This window comes from Sarcophilus harrisii, chromosome 2 (genome assembly GCF_902635505.1).
Source record: "Sarcophilus harrisii chromosome 2, mSarHar1.11, whole genome shotgun sequence".
Classification (NCBI taxonomy): domain Eukaryota; kingdom Metazoa; phylum Chordata; class Mammalia; order Dasyuromorphia; family Dasyuridae; genus Sarcophilus; species Sarcophilus harrisii.
Genome location: NC_045427.1, coordinates 493,711,213 through 493,730,707, shown reverse-complemented (window position 1 = coordinate 493,730,707; position 19,495 = coordinate 493,711,213). Strand labels below are relative to the sequence as shown.

Here is a 19,495-nt window from a genome sequence, read left to right as displayed (position 1 = left end):
ATTCTACTGGGAAAGATAAGATGAACATATGTCATGAATACATGTAGAATAAATACAAGGTAGTTAGGGAGGGAGGGCTTTAGCATTTGAGGGGATCAGGAAAGATTGCATGTAGAATGTAGTTTTCTGGAGGTCTTTGGAGCAGCCTTTGTTTCAGCAGAGTAATTCCCACAAGAATAGCCAGATGTTAAAGTCCAAATTTTTGATTGCCTCCTTGCCTGGGGCTTGGCTAGCTTTCTGGAGGCCCTTCAGACCAGCCTTGGTCTCAGTGGGGGAAGCAGAAGAACAGGACAGCCACCGGGGTGGTGTGAAATGGAGTGAATCTGTCTGGCTGAATTTGTCCCAGCTTATATGCTCTATTATAATTACATTATCATAGGTGTGAATCTTGTAGAATAGGTGTAAATCTTGTGGAACTATATTAAGTACTAAGTACATGTACTGAACTAGAGAACTATTAATCACCATGCTAAATTAGATAACCATTGTCTCATCAATTCCACTGAATTAGCACTTTGTCAGAATCCTTGTTTCAAGTACATAGTTCTGGCCCATAACAATAGAAGACTGTTTAATTTGTGTCTTGAAAGAGGGTAGGTGTTCATCCTTTATTCTTGAAGAGGACCAATTACATAAAAAGGGTGATGTCTTGACTTGTGTAGGAATTGGATTTAAGTGAAGTAGAGTTGCATGAAGTCATTACCCCATTCTCCTCCAGATCATTAAAATCTGATGCAAGACCAAAGTTAAGAAGACTGGGGATGTCCTGGGATGTGGGGCGTGGGAGACCTTGACCTTTCCCTTTGAAAGAGGTGGGGTAAGGTGGGGTAAGGTATATATATATATATATATATATATATATATATATATATATGTAAGGTAGAGGTGATGAAGGATTGTATTTCAGGTACGGAAGGCAGCCAATGCAAGGTCAAGACAGGAGATGGTATATGCTTAATGTATTGGATATTGTAGGTGCTTAAAAATACTCATTGGTTGGATCAACTTATTGTAAATATTACTCATCCAGAAGAAAAGTCTTAGTTCAGTAGCACAGTCCTATTGCAGGGGACTAGTAGCATATCTATGGCATATTTTACTTCCAAATGACACTGCTAGTTATAAACCTAATCATAATCAACAAGAGGGAGCAAGAGGTGGGCAGTGCCCAAGGCATTGCCTTGGCTATCATTTGCTCTTCAGACACTTTGATGAAGGAATGGAGGGAAGGGTGAAGTACTCTCTAGTTCTCAGTGAATGAACAATATTCCCTGTTGCTGAGATTTGCCTCTTTCTGGGTGAGTTCACAATCTCCTCATTCTAGATAGTATGGTTAGTATGGATTTGTCCAAGCAGGTTATATCTGACCTTCCATCCTTCTGGCAAAATTTATTATAATTTACAGATTCCTGATCATATGACTGACATAATGAAATCAATTCCCTCCAGAAATGGAAGACATCTTAGATACTATATGCTGTATTTTATCCTTGGCACAGGATCAATAAAAACAATAAAATAATGTACCATAAGACATTTACCACACAATTGTGTCTCTCACAGCTTCTTCTAGACTAAAGTTACCACTAGAGATTTAGGCCATAAGCTACCCTGAACCCAGAAGTTTGAGAAAGGTCTAGTTCATTTTTATTTAATACCCTATCACTGATCCTTCCACAAGCATGGAGAGATGCATACAAAAGTAAAGGAAAATATACACAGTTCCCAATTAAATTTTTTTTGCAAGACAATTGGGATTATATGACTTTCCCAGAGTCACACAGCTAGTAAGTACTAGATGTCTGAGGCCAGATTTGACCTTAGATCAGGACTGGTGCTCTATCTACTGTGTCATCTAACTGCCCCCAATTGATGTTTGACCCATTCCTTCTAGTAGAACTGGTTTCCAAATTAAGGCTCAGAAATCACTGGACCCAGGTATTTCTTATTAGAGGCTGTAGATATTTGGGACATAATATTTGTTTCTATTAGGCATCCTGTTTCTCTCAGGGATCTCTAATTATGACTTAGTGTAATTAGATAATTACTTATAGAATAGAATTATAGGCAAGGCAAAGTAGACTTGGAGAGAAACTCTCTCTGTCCGGGCCTGCCATCTTGCTTTCTCTGAATTTCCTCTCATCTTTGTCCTTGAATCATTTAGCTCAAGTTTCCAGTGGCTCAAGTTATAGCACATCCTTCTCAGTCCCTTAGAACTTCTTACTTTTTAAAATTTTATGCATGGGTGTGACCAGTAACAGAAGATTCCTATTACCTTTATAATTTTGCTAATGTTTTGTTAAATGACAACTAAATATTATTGTTGTTGTTTGTGTCCTTCATTCTTGAAGAGGAAGGATCATGATGATCAGGGAAGTGATACCAAGACATACAAGGGCACCTGCCTCACTTTCCCTCCTGGATCCATCTGGGTCCAGTGGCCAGACATAGATCAGGATGACTGGAGGTGGCCCTGGATGCAGGGGGAAACTTTGGCCTTTTTTTTTTTTTTTTAAATTTAATAGCCTTTTATTTACAGGATATATACATGGGTAACTTTACAGCATTAACAATTGCCAAACCTCTTGTTCCAATTTTTCACCTCTTACCCCCCCACCCCCTCCCCTAGATGGCAGGATGACCAGTAGATGTTAAATATATTAAAATATAAATTAGATACACAATAAGTATACATGACCAAAACGTTATTTTGCTGTACAAAAAGAATCAGACTCTGAAATATTGTACAATTAGCTTGTGAAGGAAATCAAAAATGCAGGTGTGCATAAATATAGGGATTGGGAATTCAATGTAATGGTTTTTAGTCATCTCCCAGAGTTCTTTTTCTGGGCATAGCTAGTTCAGTTCATTACTGCTCCATTAGAAATGATTTGGTTGATCTCGTTGCTGAGGATGGCCTGGTCCATCAGAACTGGTCATCATATAGTATTGTTGTTGAAGTATATAATGATCTCCTGGTCCTGCTCATTTCACTCAGCATCAGTTCGTGTAAGTCTCTCCAGGCCTTTCTGAAATCATCCTGTTGGTCATTTCTTACAGAACAGTAATATTCCATAATATTCATATACCACAATTTATTCAGCCATTCTCCAACTGATGGACATCCATTCAGTTTGAAACTTTGGCCTTTTTAAGCTAAGGTCTTTAACAGGTCTTTCTGTTACTGAGTGTGAAAAGAGAATCACTTTAGAGCTAGAAAAGATTGTGACCTGTATGAAGGACTTAAATACTATTATTCCAATTATTAAATACTATTATTCCAATACTAACTCCATTAGCCTGACACTAAGATCATTCCTCCTTGCCCTCACCCCAATTTCTGTTTCATCCTGGAACTTACTCTTGCTTTGGATATTTGTTGCGTTGTTATTTGCCTCTCTCTCTCCATCATAGCACTCCAGTATTCCCACCAACAGACTCCACTTCTATGCAATCAGCTCAGTGTTTTTGGACCCTCCCTAAGGTGAAACCTTTACTATATAATTTTCCCTTCATACAGTCAAGTATTTATTTATCCAAGCACTGAGATCATACTCACTCAGTGATTAAGGCTAGGTAGCAAGTGAGGCAAAGAATGGTCTCTTTCACCTAGTCAAAAAAATAAAAATCAATCAATGAGTCAATAAATCTGGAAGGTTAAGACCCATAAGATTTTTGGCCAAAACAAAAATGATTGCTTTTACATTTACTCTGAGTCAATTAGGATATAAACAATGACTAACTGAGGCTTGACCTGGGACCTATTGTTGGCCAATCAATGAGAGAGTGATTTGGGTTTAAGGCATGGTCCTAGCCAATTATAGATCAATAAACAAAACCTTTTTGGAGAATCTTAGGAGTTACCAAAAGACTCTGTATCCCAACAAATAATAGCTCAGAGGAAAACCTGAGTAATTTTATAAGTGACTGAGAATTTGAGAGAGAGTGAATGAGTGCTTGGATAAATAAATACTTGACTGTATGAAGGGAAAATTATATAGTAAAGGTTTCACCTTAGGGAGGGTCCAAAAACACTGAGTTGATTGCATAGAAGTGGAGTCTGTTGGTGGGAATACTGGAGTGCTGAGATGGAGAGATAGAGGCAAATAACAAAGCAACAAATATCCAAAGCAAGAGTAAGTTCCAGGATGAAACAGAAATTGGGGTGAGGTCAAGGAGGAATGATACTAGTGTCAGGCTAATGGAGTTAGTATTGGAATAATAGTATTTAAGTCCTTCATACAGGTCACAGATCTTTTCTAGCTCTAAAGTGATTCTCTTTCACACTCAGTATCTTTGTTGGCATTTGCGGGTTTTTTATTCCCTACATATAAAGCTAAGCCCATCTTCTAGCTTCCTTTAAATTTACTGTATTAGTTGCTACCACTAATGTTAGAATCCTTACTCTCTAAAGAAATTGACATCTCTAAATGGTATTGTATGCTACTCTTCTTCCTTGGGAATATTATTGAGCTTTGGATTTGATGGGAAGCTACCAATAGAAGGCTTTATTAAAGAGGTAAAATAAGAACCAGGAGTGCAAATGTGAAATAAATTTGGGAAAACAATAGATTGTAAAAAAAAATATAAAAGAAATTCAGTTCACAACTGAAGAACTTATGTCATAGGCATCCATCACAGCTTACAAAAGAGTATTGTTTATTATGTGAATAACATACAGGAGTTAGCAAGGAAAGGATTTTTAAAAAATGTTTTATTTTTTCTGGTTATATATGTACATTAATTTAAAAAAATACATTTCTTTATGAATTATGTTGGGAGAGAAAAAAACAGAACAAAAGGGAAAAACACATGAGAAAAAAACAGAAGAAAAAGGAAAAAAAGTGAACAGTGTTAATTTACATTCAGTCTTTATGTAATCAAAGTTGTTCATTTTGCCTTTCATACTGTGCTCTAATTCTTCTTTGGTCATCGATTCCTCTCTTCTCCAAAGATCTGAAAGGTAAATTATCTTTTGCTTTCCTAATTTGCTTATAGTATTACCCTTCACTCCTAAATCATGTATCTATTTTGACCTTATTTTTGTATGGCAAGTGAGATGTAGGTCTATGCCGAGTTTCTGACATTTTCCAGTTTAAGGAAAGGAGTTTTAACAATTATCAAGGAGAAAGACAAGTTCTCTAGTGGAATTCACAATTAACCAGAAGGAAGATGCCAAAAATATGTCATGAAATAGGAAGTGCCACTGACTGGCAGGCTATATCCATACAGGAGTTTAACAGACTGTAAGAAACAATGTATCTTATGGTTACATATCCATTTTCCCAATCCTTCCTGGTCTAAAAGGCACTTCCCTTTCCCTCTCCTCAACTCCAGCACATTCTCTGGAGTATTTATTTACCCTTTCTCAAGGACACCTGTGGAAGTAAAAGAGACAGAGAGAGATAAAGAGAGGGGGGGAGGAAGAGGAGGAGGAGGAAGAGAAAGAGAGAAAGAGAGAGAGAAAGAGAGAGAGAGAGAGAGAGAGAGAGAGAGAGAGAGAGAGAATGCTAGAGAGATGGTTAGAGAGAGAGAGAGAAGAGAGAAGAGAATGCTTGATGGTCTAGCTAGAAAACTTCATTGAAATAGAAATGTTTGGTCTTGGGAGCAATGGGGGATGCTTTGATGGCAATTAAATGAACCATAGTTTTGAAAGGATTCGGTATCCCAAGGAAGCTTTTGTGAAGAGTTCTAATTTATAATCCATTATAAATCTCATTTTCCCTCCCTGTCACTTGCCCAAGGCCACTAGGGAATTCATAAAATCATAGATTTAGAGCTAGCAAGCATGTTATATGTAATCTGGTTCATTCCCCCTTATTTTATTGTTGAAGAAACAAGGTCCCAGAGAAGTCAAACCCATAAACCTCTCAAATTTTTATAGATTCTTGGTTGCTACAAGTACCTTCCACTGAGAGACTTTCTCTACCTTTGTGGCTACATCTAATCTCCCCCTTGTCTTATCATCTATTCTAATAATTCAAGTTCTTTCTCAAATGGATATTTCTCCAGCCTTATGGACATTTGATTCTGGCACAGATACTGAGGAACTATTTTTACTAAGGTAATAAGCCAGCCCTCAAAAAGTCAAGATGGGGAAGGGGAAAAAGGAAGTAACAAGCATTTCTATGTCACCTATTATATACCAAACACTGCTAAACACTTTTAAAAAACATCTCAATTGATTCTCACAACAACCCTGAGAGGTTCTCACAACAACACAATAATAGGTGGTATTATTATTCCCATTTTACAGTCAAGGAAACTGAAGTAAACAGAGTTTAAGTGACTTGCCAGGAACACACAGCTAATAGGTGCCTGAGGCTGGTGTAGAACTCAACTCTCACTGGTTCTAGGCCCAGTATTCCAACCACTGAGCCACCAGCTGCCTCTGTACATGTTAGTAGGTATACTACTATCACCTAGTCCAGCAAGTTATGAAAGATCATTTCATAAAGTGTTTGAAAACTTTGGGAGCTTTCCACAACCGAAAAGATATTGCTTTTTATCTTAACTATTTTTGATTGGTCTGAAATACCATTTTCTTCATAGAGTTGGATTAGGTTGTAGATTCCTAGCAGTTCTAGTTTGGTGAAAGATCAATGCAACAAAGCTTTTAATTTGAGGATTCCATATAACAGGCCATGTAAGCCTGATAATTAGGAGAGAACTTTGATTCTTTATTTTTTTTTAATTAAATTTTTTTTAATTTTAATTTTTTTTTTTTACTCTGGAAGGAGAGGTACAAAATTTAATAAATTCTTTAGGCATATTTTTCTCTAGAAACTCCTAGAACATTTCCTTCTTGTGTCTAGCCAGTGAATAGTTGTGGCTTGAGAGAATGGAGACACCTGGAGTCAAATTAATTTTATAGTCCTATGGTTTATGTGGGGAGGGCATTTTTTCCTATGTGGTATGGAATATGTCCCAGTGCTTCTGATGTGGTGGGGGAAATGTGATATCTAGCTCTGGGGATGCCATTTTTCATGGTCCTTGAATATTCCAAATAGTAATATGCAAAATTCAAGGCCACCCTGAGTTCTAAGAAATGTTGGGTTATGCTGAATCAACTACCCAATTCACCGTAGGATGATAGGAAATACAGGAAAACCAGGTTATTCCTAATTTCTAGCATGTAGTCCCTGGCTCTGACTATAAAAGCTGTCTCCTACCACAAGTTTCCTTTGGGGATGCAGAGACACATGGGATCTCTGGTGTAGTTCCTTATTTAGAAAATCAGCTGAGGATTCTGGATCCACTAGTGTCCTGATGATTCCATTTTGAGGGACAGGAACATTTGGGAGACAGTATGGGTAGACTGGGGGAAGGTAAGTAAAGTCATCACATAGCAGAAGCCTTGCATTTCCCTTGACCCATCATTCCCTGAATAATGCCCTGGGAGGAGGCCCTTGTGCAACCATGCCCTTTTCATCCCTCTTTGGTATTGGTTTTGGGTGGGCCTTTCTAAGTTACACAGGCTTTTGAGGATTGAACAATATGAAAGTTAAGATTATAGTATGGACTAAATGTGGCCTGTGCTTAGGCTATTATCACAATTGTTAGTTAAGGGAATCTTTATGAGAGTGAGCCATTTGATGAGATCTAATAATATTTCTGACAATACTATTTTGGGAAATTCAACCCTATTTGCCAAGGCCTTTCCATCAGATGCCTTGGACAAGTATGGAAGAAAGTATTGTACTTTCCTCGGGCTGGCAGATCTATTATGGGCAAGTTTTGAATAAAACAAGCCATCAGAAACATCCAGGGTTCCCATAGAGAATAATCAAAGTCAGTAATCATGGTGGCTGCCAATCATATTGGGTAAGGCCCAATAGGTAGCCTATTTCAATGGTCAGGATACTCACAGAAGCTGCCTTAATGTGTTTAGAGTAGAATACTTCAAGTAGGAATACCTAAATACCATTAATTGAACAGTCTGTCTCAGGAAATCAGGATCCCAAGGCATTCATTAGCTTTCCTTATAGGCATCCAGATGAATTTAGGAGTAAGTTGGCCATACTGTTGTTGAATTGTGTTTTTGGCTATTGATAATCCCAATGATTTCTGGAAGACTAGTATTTTGGATCTGTAGTTATGATGGCCACTGTTGAAGTATGCTTTATCCAGGTGCCAGGTCCCTTATCACCACAGTAATGACTCATTTCTGGAGTGTTGCAAGAATTTCTTATTCGTTACTGATAAAGGTCCTGTTATGGCCTGGGATTTTAAGTCTTTCCTGATACTTTGTTGAAGCCTCCCAAGCCAGAAGAAAAGGAAATACTGGAGCTAGAAGGTTCCCATCTGCTGTCACATTCTGCTTGAATGAGTGAATTCTAATCCATGGAATTTAGGAAGATATCTTTTTAGCTGGGAAAAGTTAGTCACAGTGGTTATTAAAAAGTCGCAAATTAACATATCCTTTGTCACTTTTTTGGTTGGAGGAGCTTTTTGAGAAATGGGGATGATAAAAAAGTATTTCTGTTAAGAACAGAGTTGCTTGTATTTTTTCTACAACTTTTTTCCAGAGTGTCACGATGGGACTTGAGTGGTAACAGGATGGAGCAGTGTGTGGGGAGCCAGGATAGGACTTTGTCTAGATAGGAATGATAGGTCCTTCCAAAATGTCAGTGATTATGTCAAAGGAAGTCCATTAAGACAGGGAAAAGCAGGAAGATACCCGAAATCTAGGCAGAGAGGGTGCTAATTTAGGAGGATTAGCTATCATGGAGGGAGGAATTAGGTAGATGCACTCAGATTAGGTATGTGAAATTAGGTATGATAATCAAACTCTGGGAGTTGTAAGGATGTGTGTCCTTACAGAAACTAAGTAACTTTATTACCAAGTAATGTAGATTAAGGATTTAGGCAAGGGGTCTGAATAGGCATAGAACATCAGAACTTAGACTAGAGTTTGTTATATATAGGGAGCTAAAAGAAACAGTGAATTCTCTTTGCTCTCGTTTACAATGTATGTATTTTGTATGTACAGAGTTGTTTGCATTTCCTTTGTTACAAATGTTTTATTTTTTATTTTTTCCATGAGAGCAGAAGGGTAGTAGGATGAAAAAGAGAGAAAAAATTACTTTTCACTAATTAAAAAAGGAAACAACCACGAGAGAAAAAAACAGAAGAAAAAGGAAAAAAAAAGTAAACATAGCATGTGTTGATTCACATTCAGTCTCCATGGCTCTTTCTCTGCATGAAGATAGCATTTTCTATCCAAAGTTTATTGGGATTGTTTTAGATCATTGAATCTCTGAGAAGAAGTCCTTCATAGTTGATCATCCCACAGTTGCTATTACTGTGTACAGTGCATTCCTGGTTCTACTTGTTTTCACGTAAATCTTTCCAGGACTTTCAAAAATCCGCTTGTTCATCATTTTTTATAGAACAATCATATTTCATTACTTTCATATACTCTGACTCAAGTCATTTTCCAATTGATGGGCATTTACTCATTTTCCAATTTTTACCCCCCTCAAAAAGAGCTGCTAAAACATTTTTGTACATGTGGGTCTTTTTCTCTTTATGATTTCCTTGGGATACAGAGCCAGTAGTAGCACTGCTGCATCAAAAAGTATGCACAGTTTGGTCATAGTTCAAAATTGATGAGCAAACAGTTCTCAAAAGGAACATGGTAAACTGTTAGCAATCATATGAAAATGCTTCAAATAACTAATAAGAGAAATGCAGATAAAAAACCCCCTGGAAATTTCATGTTAAGTCCAGCAAATCAGTTAATATAACCAATGTTGAGACTAGAGGTGAGAATGTAAGAGTTGTAAAAATAAAAAAAAAAATCAATAAAAATTTATTTAGAAAAAAAGACTGGAGTTGATATTAATCCTCTGAGTCAGGATTTAGATCTGTCTAGGATCAGAACTCTCTCAGAGCCCAATTTGCCCTAAGTCTATAGAGGGAAGCAGGCAAGACCAGAATTGAGTGGTGAGCAAGGGACTTTAAAGCAGGTCAATTTTAATGTAGGATTTGATCTCTATCACAGAGAAATCCATCAATATATTATTTTTATTTATTTATTTATTTATTTTTTTTGCTGAGGCAATTGGGGTTAAGTGATTTTCCCAGGATCACCCAGCTAGGAAATGTTAAGTGTCTGAGACCAGATTTGAACTCAGGTCCTGCTGATTTCAGGGCTGGTGCTCTAACCACTGTGCCACCTAGCTAACCCCCAGCAATATATTCTTTAAAAAGGTTCTCTTTCTTTAAAAAACTTTTTTAATTAGTGAAAATTAATTTTTTATCTCTTTTTCATCCTACCACCCTTCTGCTCTCATGGAAAAAATAAAAAATAAAACATTTGTAACAAACATTCATAGTCAAGCAAAACAAATTCCTGTTTTGGTCAAGTTAAAAAAAATACATATATATATATATATATATATATATATATATATATATATATATACATACATATATATAGCTCAGTCTGCATCTTGAGTTCATCACTTCTCTGTCAGGGGGTTGTTGACATGTTTTGTCCATGTCACTGACTCTCTGAACTTGTGGTTGTGAAAATTATCTCTGAGTCTTCTCAAGCATGAAAGGTCATAATTATTTTTGAATTGGTGTAGCCATTCCATTAAAATTCCTACTTGTTGAATGTCTACTAAGAAATTGTAACATGTCACATATTAAAGTTTATAAGAATTGTAACAATGGGGCAAATTAGGGTTTGCTAGTGAAAAAGGCAATGTAAATATTATTGCCTTCATTTGTAGATGGGAAAACTGAACCTCAGAAGGTTAAGTGCCTTGATCAGGATTACACAGCTAATAAGTGTTGAGGGTTGGATTTGACCCAGTTGTTTGCTGACTCCAGGTCCAGTACCTTTCCCATTACATTGTGCTAAGACACTGAGATTCTCAAGAAGCAACACACACACACATATGGATGTATATATACATACATATATATATACACATTTTGTATAAATAATATATTTATATTATTTTATTATTATATAATTATATTATATATTTGTATATATAATTATATGTATAATTATATTATATAAATAATATTAAATAAATAAATAATAAATAATTTGTATAAAAAATAAAAGTTCATGAATTTTTCTGGGGAAATTCAATTTTATATGCATAAGACAAGGAGAAGATAATATCAATATAAATTAGTATACAATAATGTGTTAAATTGAGTGGGAAGCAACATGGTATAGAGGAAAGAGTGTTAGGTCTGGAGTCAGAGGTCCTGGTTCAAATCTCATTTCTGATGCTTATTAACTCTAAAACCTTGGGCTTAATCTTCTTAGGCTTCAGTTGTATCATCTATAAATAAATAGTTGGACTAGATGGTCCTCAGAAGTCCCTCCCATCTTTAGATCTGTGATCCTATGAATACCAGTAAATTCCTAGTATATGGTAGAGATAGTGGGTATCATGTCTAATGCAGAAAGGGAAAGAGAAACATTGACTATACTTACTGGGGAAGGTCCTGGAGGAGGTGGAGTGTGAGTTAGAGATTGAAAATTTAATAAAATTTGGGTAGATGAAGAAGAGGAAAGAAAATCCTAAAAGAGTTAAACAGTACAAGAAATGACACAGTTGTAGAAATAAATCAAATTTATATAACTTGTAAATGGTAAAGAACATTGTGTACAAAGGACAGAAGAACATTGAGACAAGATTGCTATGGCTGGAAGGAGAGAAAAGCAGAACTAGATTTAAGTTCTAGCGCTGCCGATCACTGGCCACATAAATTTTTTCAAGTTGCTCCATTTTTCTGGAGCTCAGTTTTCCTAGTTATAAAAAAGAATAGGTAGAACCAAGTGACCTCTATGGTCTCTTGTAGCTTGAAGTTTATTAATTTACAAGTACTGTTTGTCATCACTTTTAGATTTGGGCTTGGTATGTGCCATTGTAAAGAATACTGAATCAGAAGTCCAAGGACCTAGGTTAAACGCTGCACTTTGCTCAAGTTGTTTCCCTCTTGAATATAGTTTCTTTCTTTTTTTCCCCTGAGGCAATTGGGGTTAAGTGACTTGCCCAGGGTCACACAGCTAAGAAGTAGTAAGTGTTTGAGGCCAGATTTAAACTCAGGTCCTCCTGACTTAAGGGCTAGCACTCTATATGAACACAGCTTCCTTAGCTATAAAATGAGGGAGCTGGAGTAGATGGTTTCTAAGATCCTGTCTTGATCTATGTCCCAATGTTTTCAAAAGGTAATTTATTTCCTTTTAGGTGCTTTGCTTGTAATCAGGGTAGTCAACCAGGTCCTGGCAGACCTTGTTTTATAGTTCTTCACTTTATTGTGCTTCATAGATATTGTTTGTTTTCCAACAAATTGAAAGTTTATAGCAACCCTGGTTGAATAAGTCTGTTAGTGCCATTTGTCCAATAGCATGTGTTTACATCATGTCTCTGTATCACATTTTGCTAATTTTTCACAAATATTTCAAATTTTTTCATTACTATTTTATCTATTATGGTTATCTGTGATGTTACTATTGTAATTGGGGTGGGGTACCATCAACCATGCCCATATAAGATGACAAACTTAATAAATATTCTGATTGCTCCACTTACAGGCTATTTCCAGTCTCTCTCCTTCTCCTTGGACCTTCCTATTTCCTAAGATTCAGCAATATTGAAATCAGGCCAATTAATAACCCTGCTATGACTTCTAAGTGTTCAAGTGAAAGAAAAACTCAATCAATAAGGCAAACTTCTTGTCTTCTTTCAAGGAATTGACACAATCATCTCAATCTTTAATAACTACTACTTGAATCAGTCAGCAGCCATCAACAATAAGTCAAGACCCTTGACCAGCAAAGATTACAACTCATTGAAGACTTACATGATGATTAGTGTTTTTTAAGCAATAAAATATTTTAAAATTAAGGGTTGTGCATTTTTAAAGACTTATGCTATTATATATTTTTAAACATGTTTAGCATATATTGGATTATTTGCCATCTAGGAAAGGAGTTTATGGGAAGGGGGAAAAATTTGGAACACAAGGTTTTGCAAGGGTCAATGTTGAAAAATTCTCCATGCATATGTTTTGAAAATAAAAAGCTTTAATTAAAAAAAGACATTATGCTATTACACAATTAATAGACTATAGTGTAGGAGCAGCTGGGTGGTGCAGTAGATAAAGCACCAGTCCTGAAATCAGGAGGACCTGAGTTCAAATCTGGTCTTAGACATTTAATACTTCCTAGCTGGGTGACCCTGGACAAGTCACTTAACCTCAATTGCCTCAGCAAAAAAAAAAAAAAAAAAAAAGACTATAGTGTAGTATAAACATAACTTTTATATATACTGGGAAACAAAAAAATTTATGTGGTTCACTTTATTGCAATATTTGCTTTATGGTAGTCTGGAACTGAACCCACAATATATCCATCCTATGCCTGTATATGGGCAATTAGGTGGCACAGTAGATAGAGTGTTGGGCCTGAAATCAGGAAGAGTCATCTTCCTGAGCTCAAATGTAGCCTCTCACATAATTTCTACCTTAGTGCTTCTCATGGTCATAGGGAGCAGGGGCTCTTGGTCACAAATTCAGGGTCATGAGAAGCACTAGCCCTTGTAGCTACAGGGAAGTAGGAGTCCTTCCTGGATAAAGACTAAAGAATAAACCAGAAAAGCAGTGACCACATCTCTTTCTGCATCACATAATTTTAGATTCACCAAAAACTTGTGGAACCAGTTCTTGTCAGAACCATCACTGAAAACATGAAAAGATGAAAAAAGCCTGCTGCTTGGAACAGTGTTTTCTCACACCGAAGTGAGCAGAGCCCAACCTTAATTTAAAGTTCAAAACTTAATTCTTGGAAGAATTAAAGAAAGAGATAAGAATGGTAGAAGAAAGATAGGGAAAAGAAATGAGAATGATACCAAAAAATGATGAAAATAGAATTAAAAGCTTGGTAAAAGAGGGACAAAAATACTGAAGAAAAAACAGAATTGATCAAATGACAAAAGAGGCACAAAAATTCACTGAAGAAAAGAACTCCTTAAAAAGCAGAATTGATCAAATAGAAAAAGGAAGTACAAAATATCACTGAAGTAAATATTTCCTTAAAAATTAGAATTGGGCAAGTGGAAACTAATAACACCATGAGATATAAACAATAAAGCAAAATCAAAAGAATGAAAAAATAGAATAATATTGAAAAATCTTTTCAGAAAAACTATTGACCTGGTAAACAGATTGAGGAGAGATAATTTAATAATTATTGGACTACCTGAAAGTTATCAACAAAAAAAGAGTCTAGACTCCAAATTTCAAGAAATTATCAAGGAAAACTAACTTTATATCTTAGATCTAGAGAGTAAAATAGAAATAGAAAGAATCTACTGATCACCTCCTGAAATGAAAATTCTCAGAGATAGTATAGTTAATTCCAGACTTCTCAAGTCAATGGATATTTAATGAAATAAAGGACTTTCAAGCATTCCTGATGAAAAGACCAGAGCTGAATAGAAAATCTGACATTTAAACACAATACTCAAGTGAAGCATAAAAAGGTAAACATGAAAGAGTAATCATAAGGCACTCAATAAAATCAAACTATTTATATTCCTATATGGGAACATGATATATGTAACTCCTAAAGACTTGATCATTTTAAGGGCATTTAGAAGGAGTCTACATAGATAGAGGGCAAGGATGTAAGTCACTTAAGTTGGGAATGATCTCTTTAAAAAAAAGGAAGGGGAAAGAAAGTAGGATGCACTGGGAAAAGGAGGAAGGGACAGGAAGAATGGGGACATTTTTCTTACACAAAAGAGGCACATAAGGAGGAACTTTTTTATGGAAGGAAAATAGATTCAAGGACATGCTTGAACCTCACTCTTATAATTGGTTCCAAGAGGGAAAAATATATATATCCATGCTCAGTCATGTACAAAAATGTAAGTTGCCTAGTAGGGAAATAGGAGATGAAGAGAATAAGAGAAAAGGGGGAGGCAATGAGAAAAGGGAGAGCAGATTAAAAGAGCAGTGGTCAAAAATAAGAAAAAAGACTTTTAAAGAGGAACAGGTTAAAAAGAGAGATAATACAAGTACCCTTATTTATTCCCATTTTACAGATGAAATCAAATAAAGATCATTTAAGATAAAAAAAAAAAACCCAGTAATAGTTTGCAAACCCAGGAAGTACTAAGGATTTTTTAAGACTTATCAGGGCTTGTTTTTTTTCCAGAATTTTGTTTGACTTTTGGGGATCCAATGAAATTTACCCCTTTTAAAAAGACCAGTAGGCTGCTTTGATTGAGAGTATCATACGGTCTGTTGTGTTGGACAAAGTATTGTTTGTTTTTATTTTTTAGTTTTTCTTTATTTTTTTTCATTTTTTTATTATTATAGTAACTTTTTATTGACAGAATCCATGCCAGAGTAATTTTTTTACAACATTATCCCTTGCACTCACTTCTGTTCCGATTTTCCCTCCCACCCTCCACCCCCTCCCTTAGATGGCAAGCAGTCCTATATATGTTGAATATGTTCTAGTATATCCTAGAGGTGTTGGACAAAGTATTAAGTTCCCTTTTGTGGTCTCTGGGTCAGGAATTAAGAAGCTCCGGTGAATTAGGATAGGAATAGTCAATGGCTACCTTCATACAGGCAAGTTCTTTTCAAATGGAGTCATTAAGTCCTGAAACTGGTTCAAAAGAGCAAACGTCCTTGTACAAGTCCTCAGTTAATATTAATGAAGAATTAATATAATTCAGAGCAGACATATGACTTTTCTTGAACTTATTAATTGACAGGTTCTTTCCACAGCAGGTCTCAAAAGCCATTTGGAACTTTAGAAACTATTTTCGAATACAATGTTCAAATGGTCAGTTCAGTCAGACAAGTAGTGGGGAAACCTATGTTTGTGCAGTCATTTGGGAAGTAACAGAGGAACAGCTCCATATAAAAATGAACTTGGAGCAGAGAGCTGGGTAGCACTTCTAAAGTCTTAATCACTGATTTGGGAAAAAGCAAAAGAACAGAGTGTATTTCTAATGACCAGGAAGGAACTCTAAAGTTGGTTGCACAGGTTCCATCTGTGCTTATCAAGATAAACTATCCTTGCAATACCATTTACTTCTTTTGCAATGCCTGAATGATGGCTAGATGGTTGTTTTACAAAATGTCTTGTAGAAGTGGGTATTTGGAAGGACTTTTCTGATACAGGCTAAAAGTAGGTAAGGCTGGGTAGTCCCAAGGTATTATTAGCTGCAGGGTCTCTGTTACCTTGAAAAATGGAGGCAAAGCTCAAGTGTGGAAACATCTGGTGATATTAAAATTGGACAACTGTATGTGAATTGACTGGAGAGTTTACTAAGCCCATCCTGATCATGTAGTATAAGATATGTCCTAGAGTGTTATAGTGAAAACAAATCATCAAAGGCATAATCCAAACCAGTCTAGTCATAAAAAAGCTAGATCATGGAACAAGGGAATAGACGAAGATAGAATCCAAAACAGAATAGAGCAGAGAGCTAGGAAAGAAGATTAGAATAATGACAGAAGTCTGCAAGGCAAGCATGGTTTAAAAAAATAATTTAAATGTTTTATTGACACTTTACAAAAACATTACTGTCACTTCCTAACCATCTCTTCCTATAAAAAACTTCCTTTTGTAACAAAGATGTAGTAACAACAATTTGCAATTATCCAATGCTTTTTTGTCATGTTGGTTATGTCAGGTAATATACACCTCATTGTTCCTATATGAATTTCACATCAGTCCTTTGGAGTCATTATTGGCCATTGTATCATTCAGATACAATTGTATCAACTCAGAGTTTTGGTGTTTTTGCAATGTTGTTTTCTTTACATTATTGTAGTCACTGTGCAGTTATTCTCTTGATTCCATTTACTTCATTCTGCACCAATTAATACAAATTTTTCCAAGGTTTCCTGAATCATATACATATTTATTATTTTTATGGCACAATAATTTTCCATTCCACTTGTTTACATATCAAATTTTGTTTAGCCATTTCCCAATTCCTAGGTTACTTTGTTTTCATTTTTTTTGCTGCCACATAATGTATAGCAATATTTTTGTATATATGAGATATTTTCCTCTATTTTTTGACATCCTTATACTATACTTAGTAGTAGTATTGGTGGGTCAAAGATTTTGTATAATTTAATGATTTTTCTATCATAGTTCCAAATTGCTTCCTAGAACAATTAGGCTGATTCATATCTCTCTACCAACAGTGCATAAGTGTGCTTATCTTTGTATGCTCTTTTCAGCATTTACAATTTTCATCTTTTCCAAGTTGTAGATAATATTCTTAGGTGAAGCCTCAAAGTTGTTTTACTTTGCATTTATTCTTAAAATTTTTTATTGATATCCTTTTTATTAAAACCTTTTATTTTCAAAACATATACATGAATAATTTTTCCAATATTAACCCTTGCAAAACCTTGTGTTCCAATTTCCCTCCCTTCTCCCCTCCCCTCCCCTAGATGACAAGTAATCCAATATATTGATATCTTTTAAAAATTAATTTTCATTGTTCCTATTAATGAATTGAAACATTTTCTCATATGGCTGTTGATAACTTGCATTTCTTATATTGAAAACTGACTTTTATATCCTTTGACCACTTAATTATAAAATCTTCAATAAACATAACCACTGAGAACTTGAGTTCTTTTATTGATTCCACTTTTTGATTCCTTGAGTTGATTCCACTAAGTGAAGTTCTCATTGCAATCTATAAATAAGCCAAGCATCTGAGAACCTTTTATTCCTTGTGGTTACCTTGTCTAGAGACAATTAGAAAGTTAGTAGTCTGAGCCTTTAGTCCCTTGAGCTAATCAGTTCTCAAGGAATGTTTCAATTGACCTAATCTGAATGGGATCGGGTGATGGTGGAGGAAGATATTGCTCCTATCATACATTGGATAGGAAGAGAAAAATTCTATGAATGTGAGACAATTTGAGCTACAGGTTTAGAGGAAGGACTTGGGAGTGTAATTATATGCTGAGTTGCCCTGTTTAACACCTCCATAAAAAAAAAAAAAAAAAAAAAAAAAAAAAAAAAAAAAAAAAAACTATCCGTGTGGGATTAAAGTTTGCATCTTCACTGGTCCAGACTTACAACATTCTCTTGCCCAAGTAGATCATGTCCATCTCTTGTTTCTAAATTTAGGTGCTTTACATAAGATTATAAAATGATCCTCGTGTGAGTGGAAAGAAGAACCAAGTCCTTTTGTCAATGATCTTTTTTGGACACTCTGCTCAACAGTTCTCTCCCTCTTCTCACTAAAACTTCTCTGAATCCCACCCACACCTCTTTGAGGATTCCTTGTACAGTATCATTGCGCAGGGTATAGATGAAGGGGTTGAGAAAAGGGACCACCACACTACTCAACATTGAAGGTATTTTGTGGATTTCCAGAGTTTCTTTCTGGGAGGGAGTCACATAGATAAAGGCTGTAATTCCACCAGCTATCACAATAATGTTCAGGTGAGAAGCACAGGTGTTAAAGGCTTTATTTTTCCCACTGGCTGATGGGATGCCTAAGATGGTCATAATGGTGCAAGCATAGGAATACCCAGTAAGGATTATGGCGCAAAGGATGACTAAGGAAGATAGGAAATCCATCAGCTCAATAAATGCTGTGTCTGTACAGGCCAGAGCCAATAGAGGCCCACTGTCACAGAAAAAGTGGCTAATGATATTGGAGCCACAGAAGGGTAGCTTGGACGTGAGTATGGTGGGATAAAGAACAGACAAGAAACCATCCACCCATGAGAAAAGAACCAGCCCAATGCATACAGAAGGACTCATGATGGTGCTATATCTCAGTGGGTTACAGATGACAGCGTACCGGTCATAGGACATGGATGTTAGCAGAAGAAACTCCACTGTCCCCAGGAAGAAGTAGAAATAGCACTGGGTGATACACCCAGCAAAGGAGATGGTCTTATCCCCAGTGGCCAAGTTGTCCAGTACTCCTGGGGAAATGACTGAGGTGAAGAGAATGTCTAAGATGGAGAGATTACAGAGGAAGAAATACATGGGCGTATAGAAGCATGAATGGGATACAATGATGTAGATGATGAAGATATTCCCCAGGAGTGTTATCATGTATGTGGGTAAAAGGAATACAAAGAATAATAACTCCACCTCTCTGCTGATGGGAAAACCAAGCAGAATGAATTCAGTCACTGTGGTAGTTTGATTCTTCATGGTTAGTGAAATTGTCCCGGATCTCTCCCCATGGGGGAACAGTAGGAAAGAAATCTGTAAGATAGAACTGAATTGATAAACTCTATAAGTTGTTGCTTAGTAACAACTAAGCAACTTGTAATAGGAAATTAAATCTATGGGAAGAGAGGGTTACCCTGAGCAGCATAACTATGGGAGTGTTAAGACCTAGGATTTGAGCTTTCCCTAGTTTAAGCTAGGGATATGGCTAGGGTGTGTGATTGGGCCAAATTCCCCCTCCCCTCCAAATCTCTCCAAATTCCCCAAAACACAACGCAT

The 19,495-nt window shown here is 36.1% G+C and overlaps 1 protein-coding gene across 1 annotated transcript; it reads right to left on the bottom strand.

Annotated features, from left to right (window-relative positions):
- Window positions 1–18,057: 18,057 nt before the first annotated feature.
- Window positions 18,058–19,204, bottom strand: LOC100931353 (olfactory receptor 6J1-like). The gene has a single exon (XM_023499442.2). It carries the CDS (start codon window positions 19,196–19,198, stop codon window positions 18,218–18,220), a length of 981 nt encoding a protein of 326 aa, XP_023355210.2. The 5' UTR covers window positions 19,199–19,204; the 3' UTR covers window positions 18,058–18,217.
- Between the last annotated feature and the right edge of the window lie 291 nt (window positions 19,205–19,495).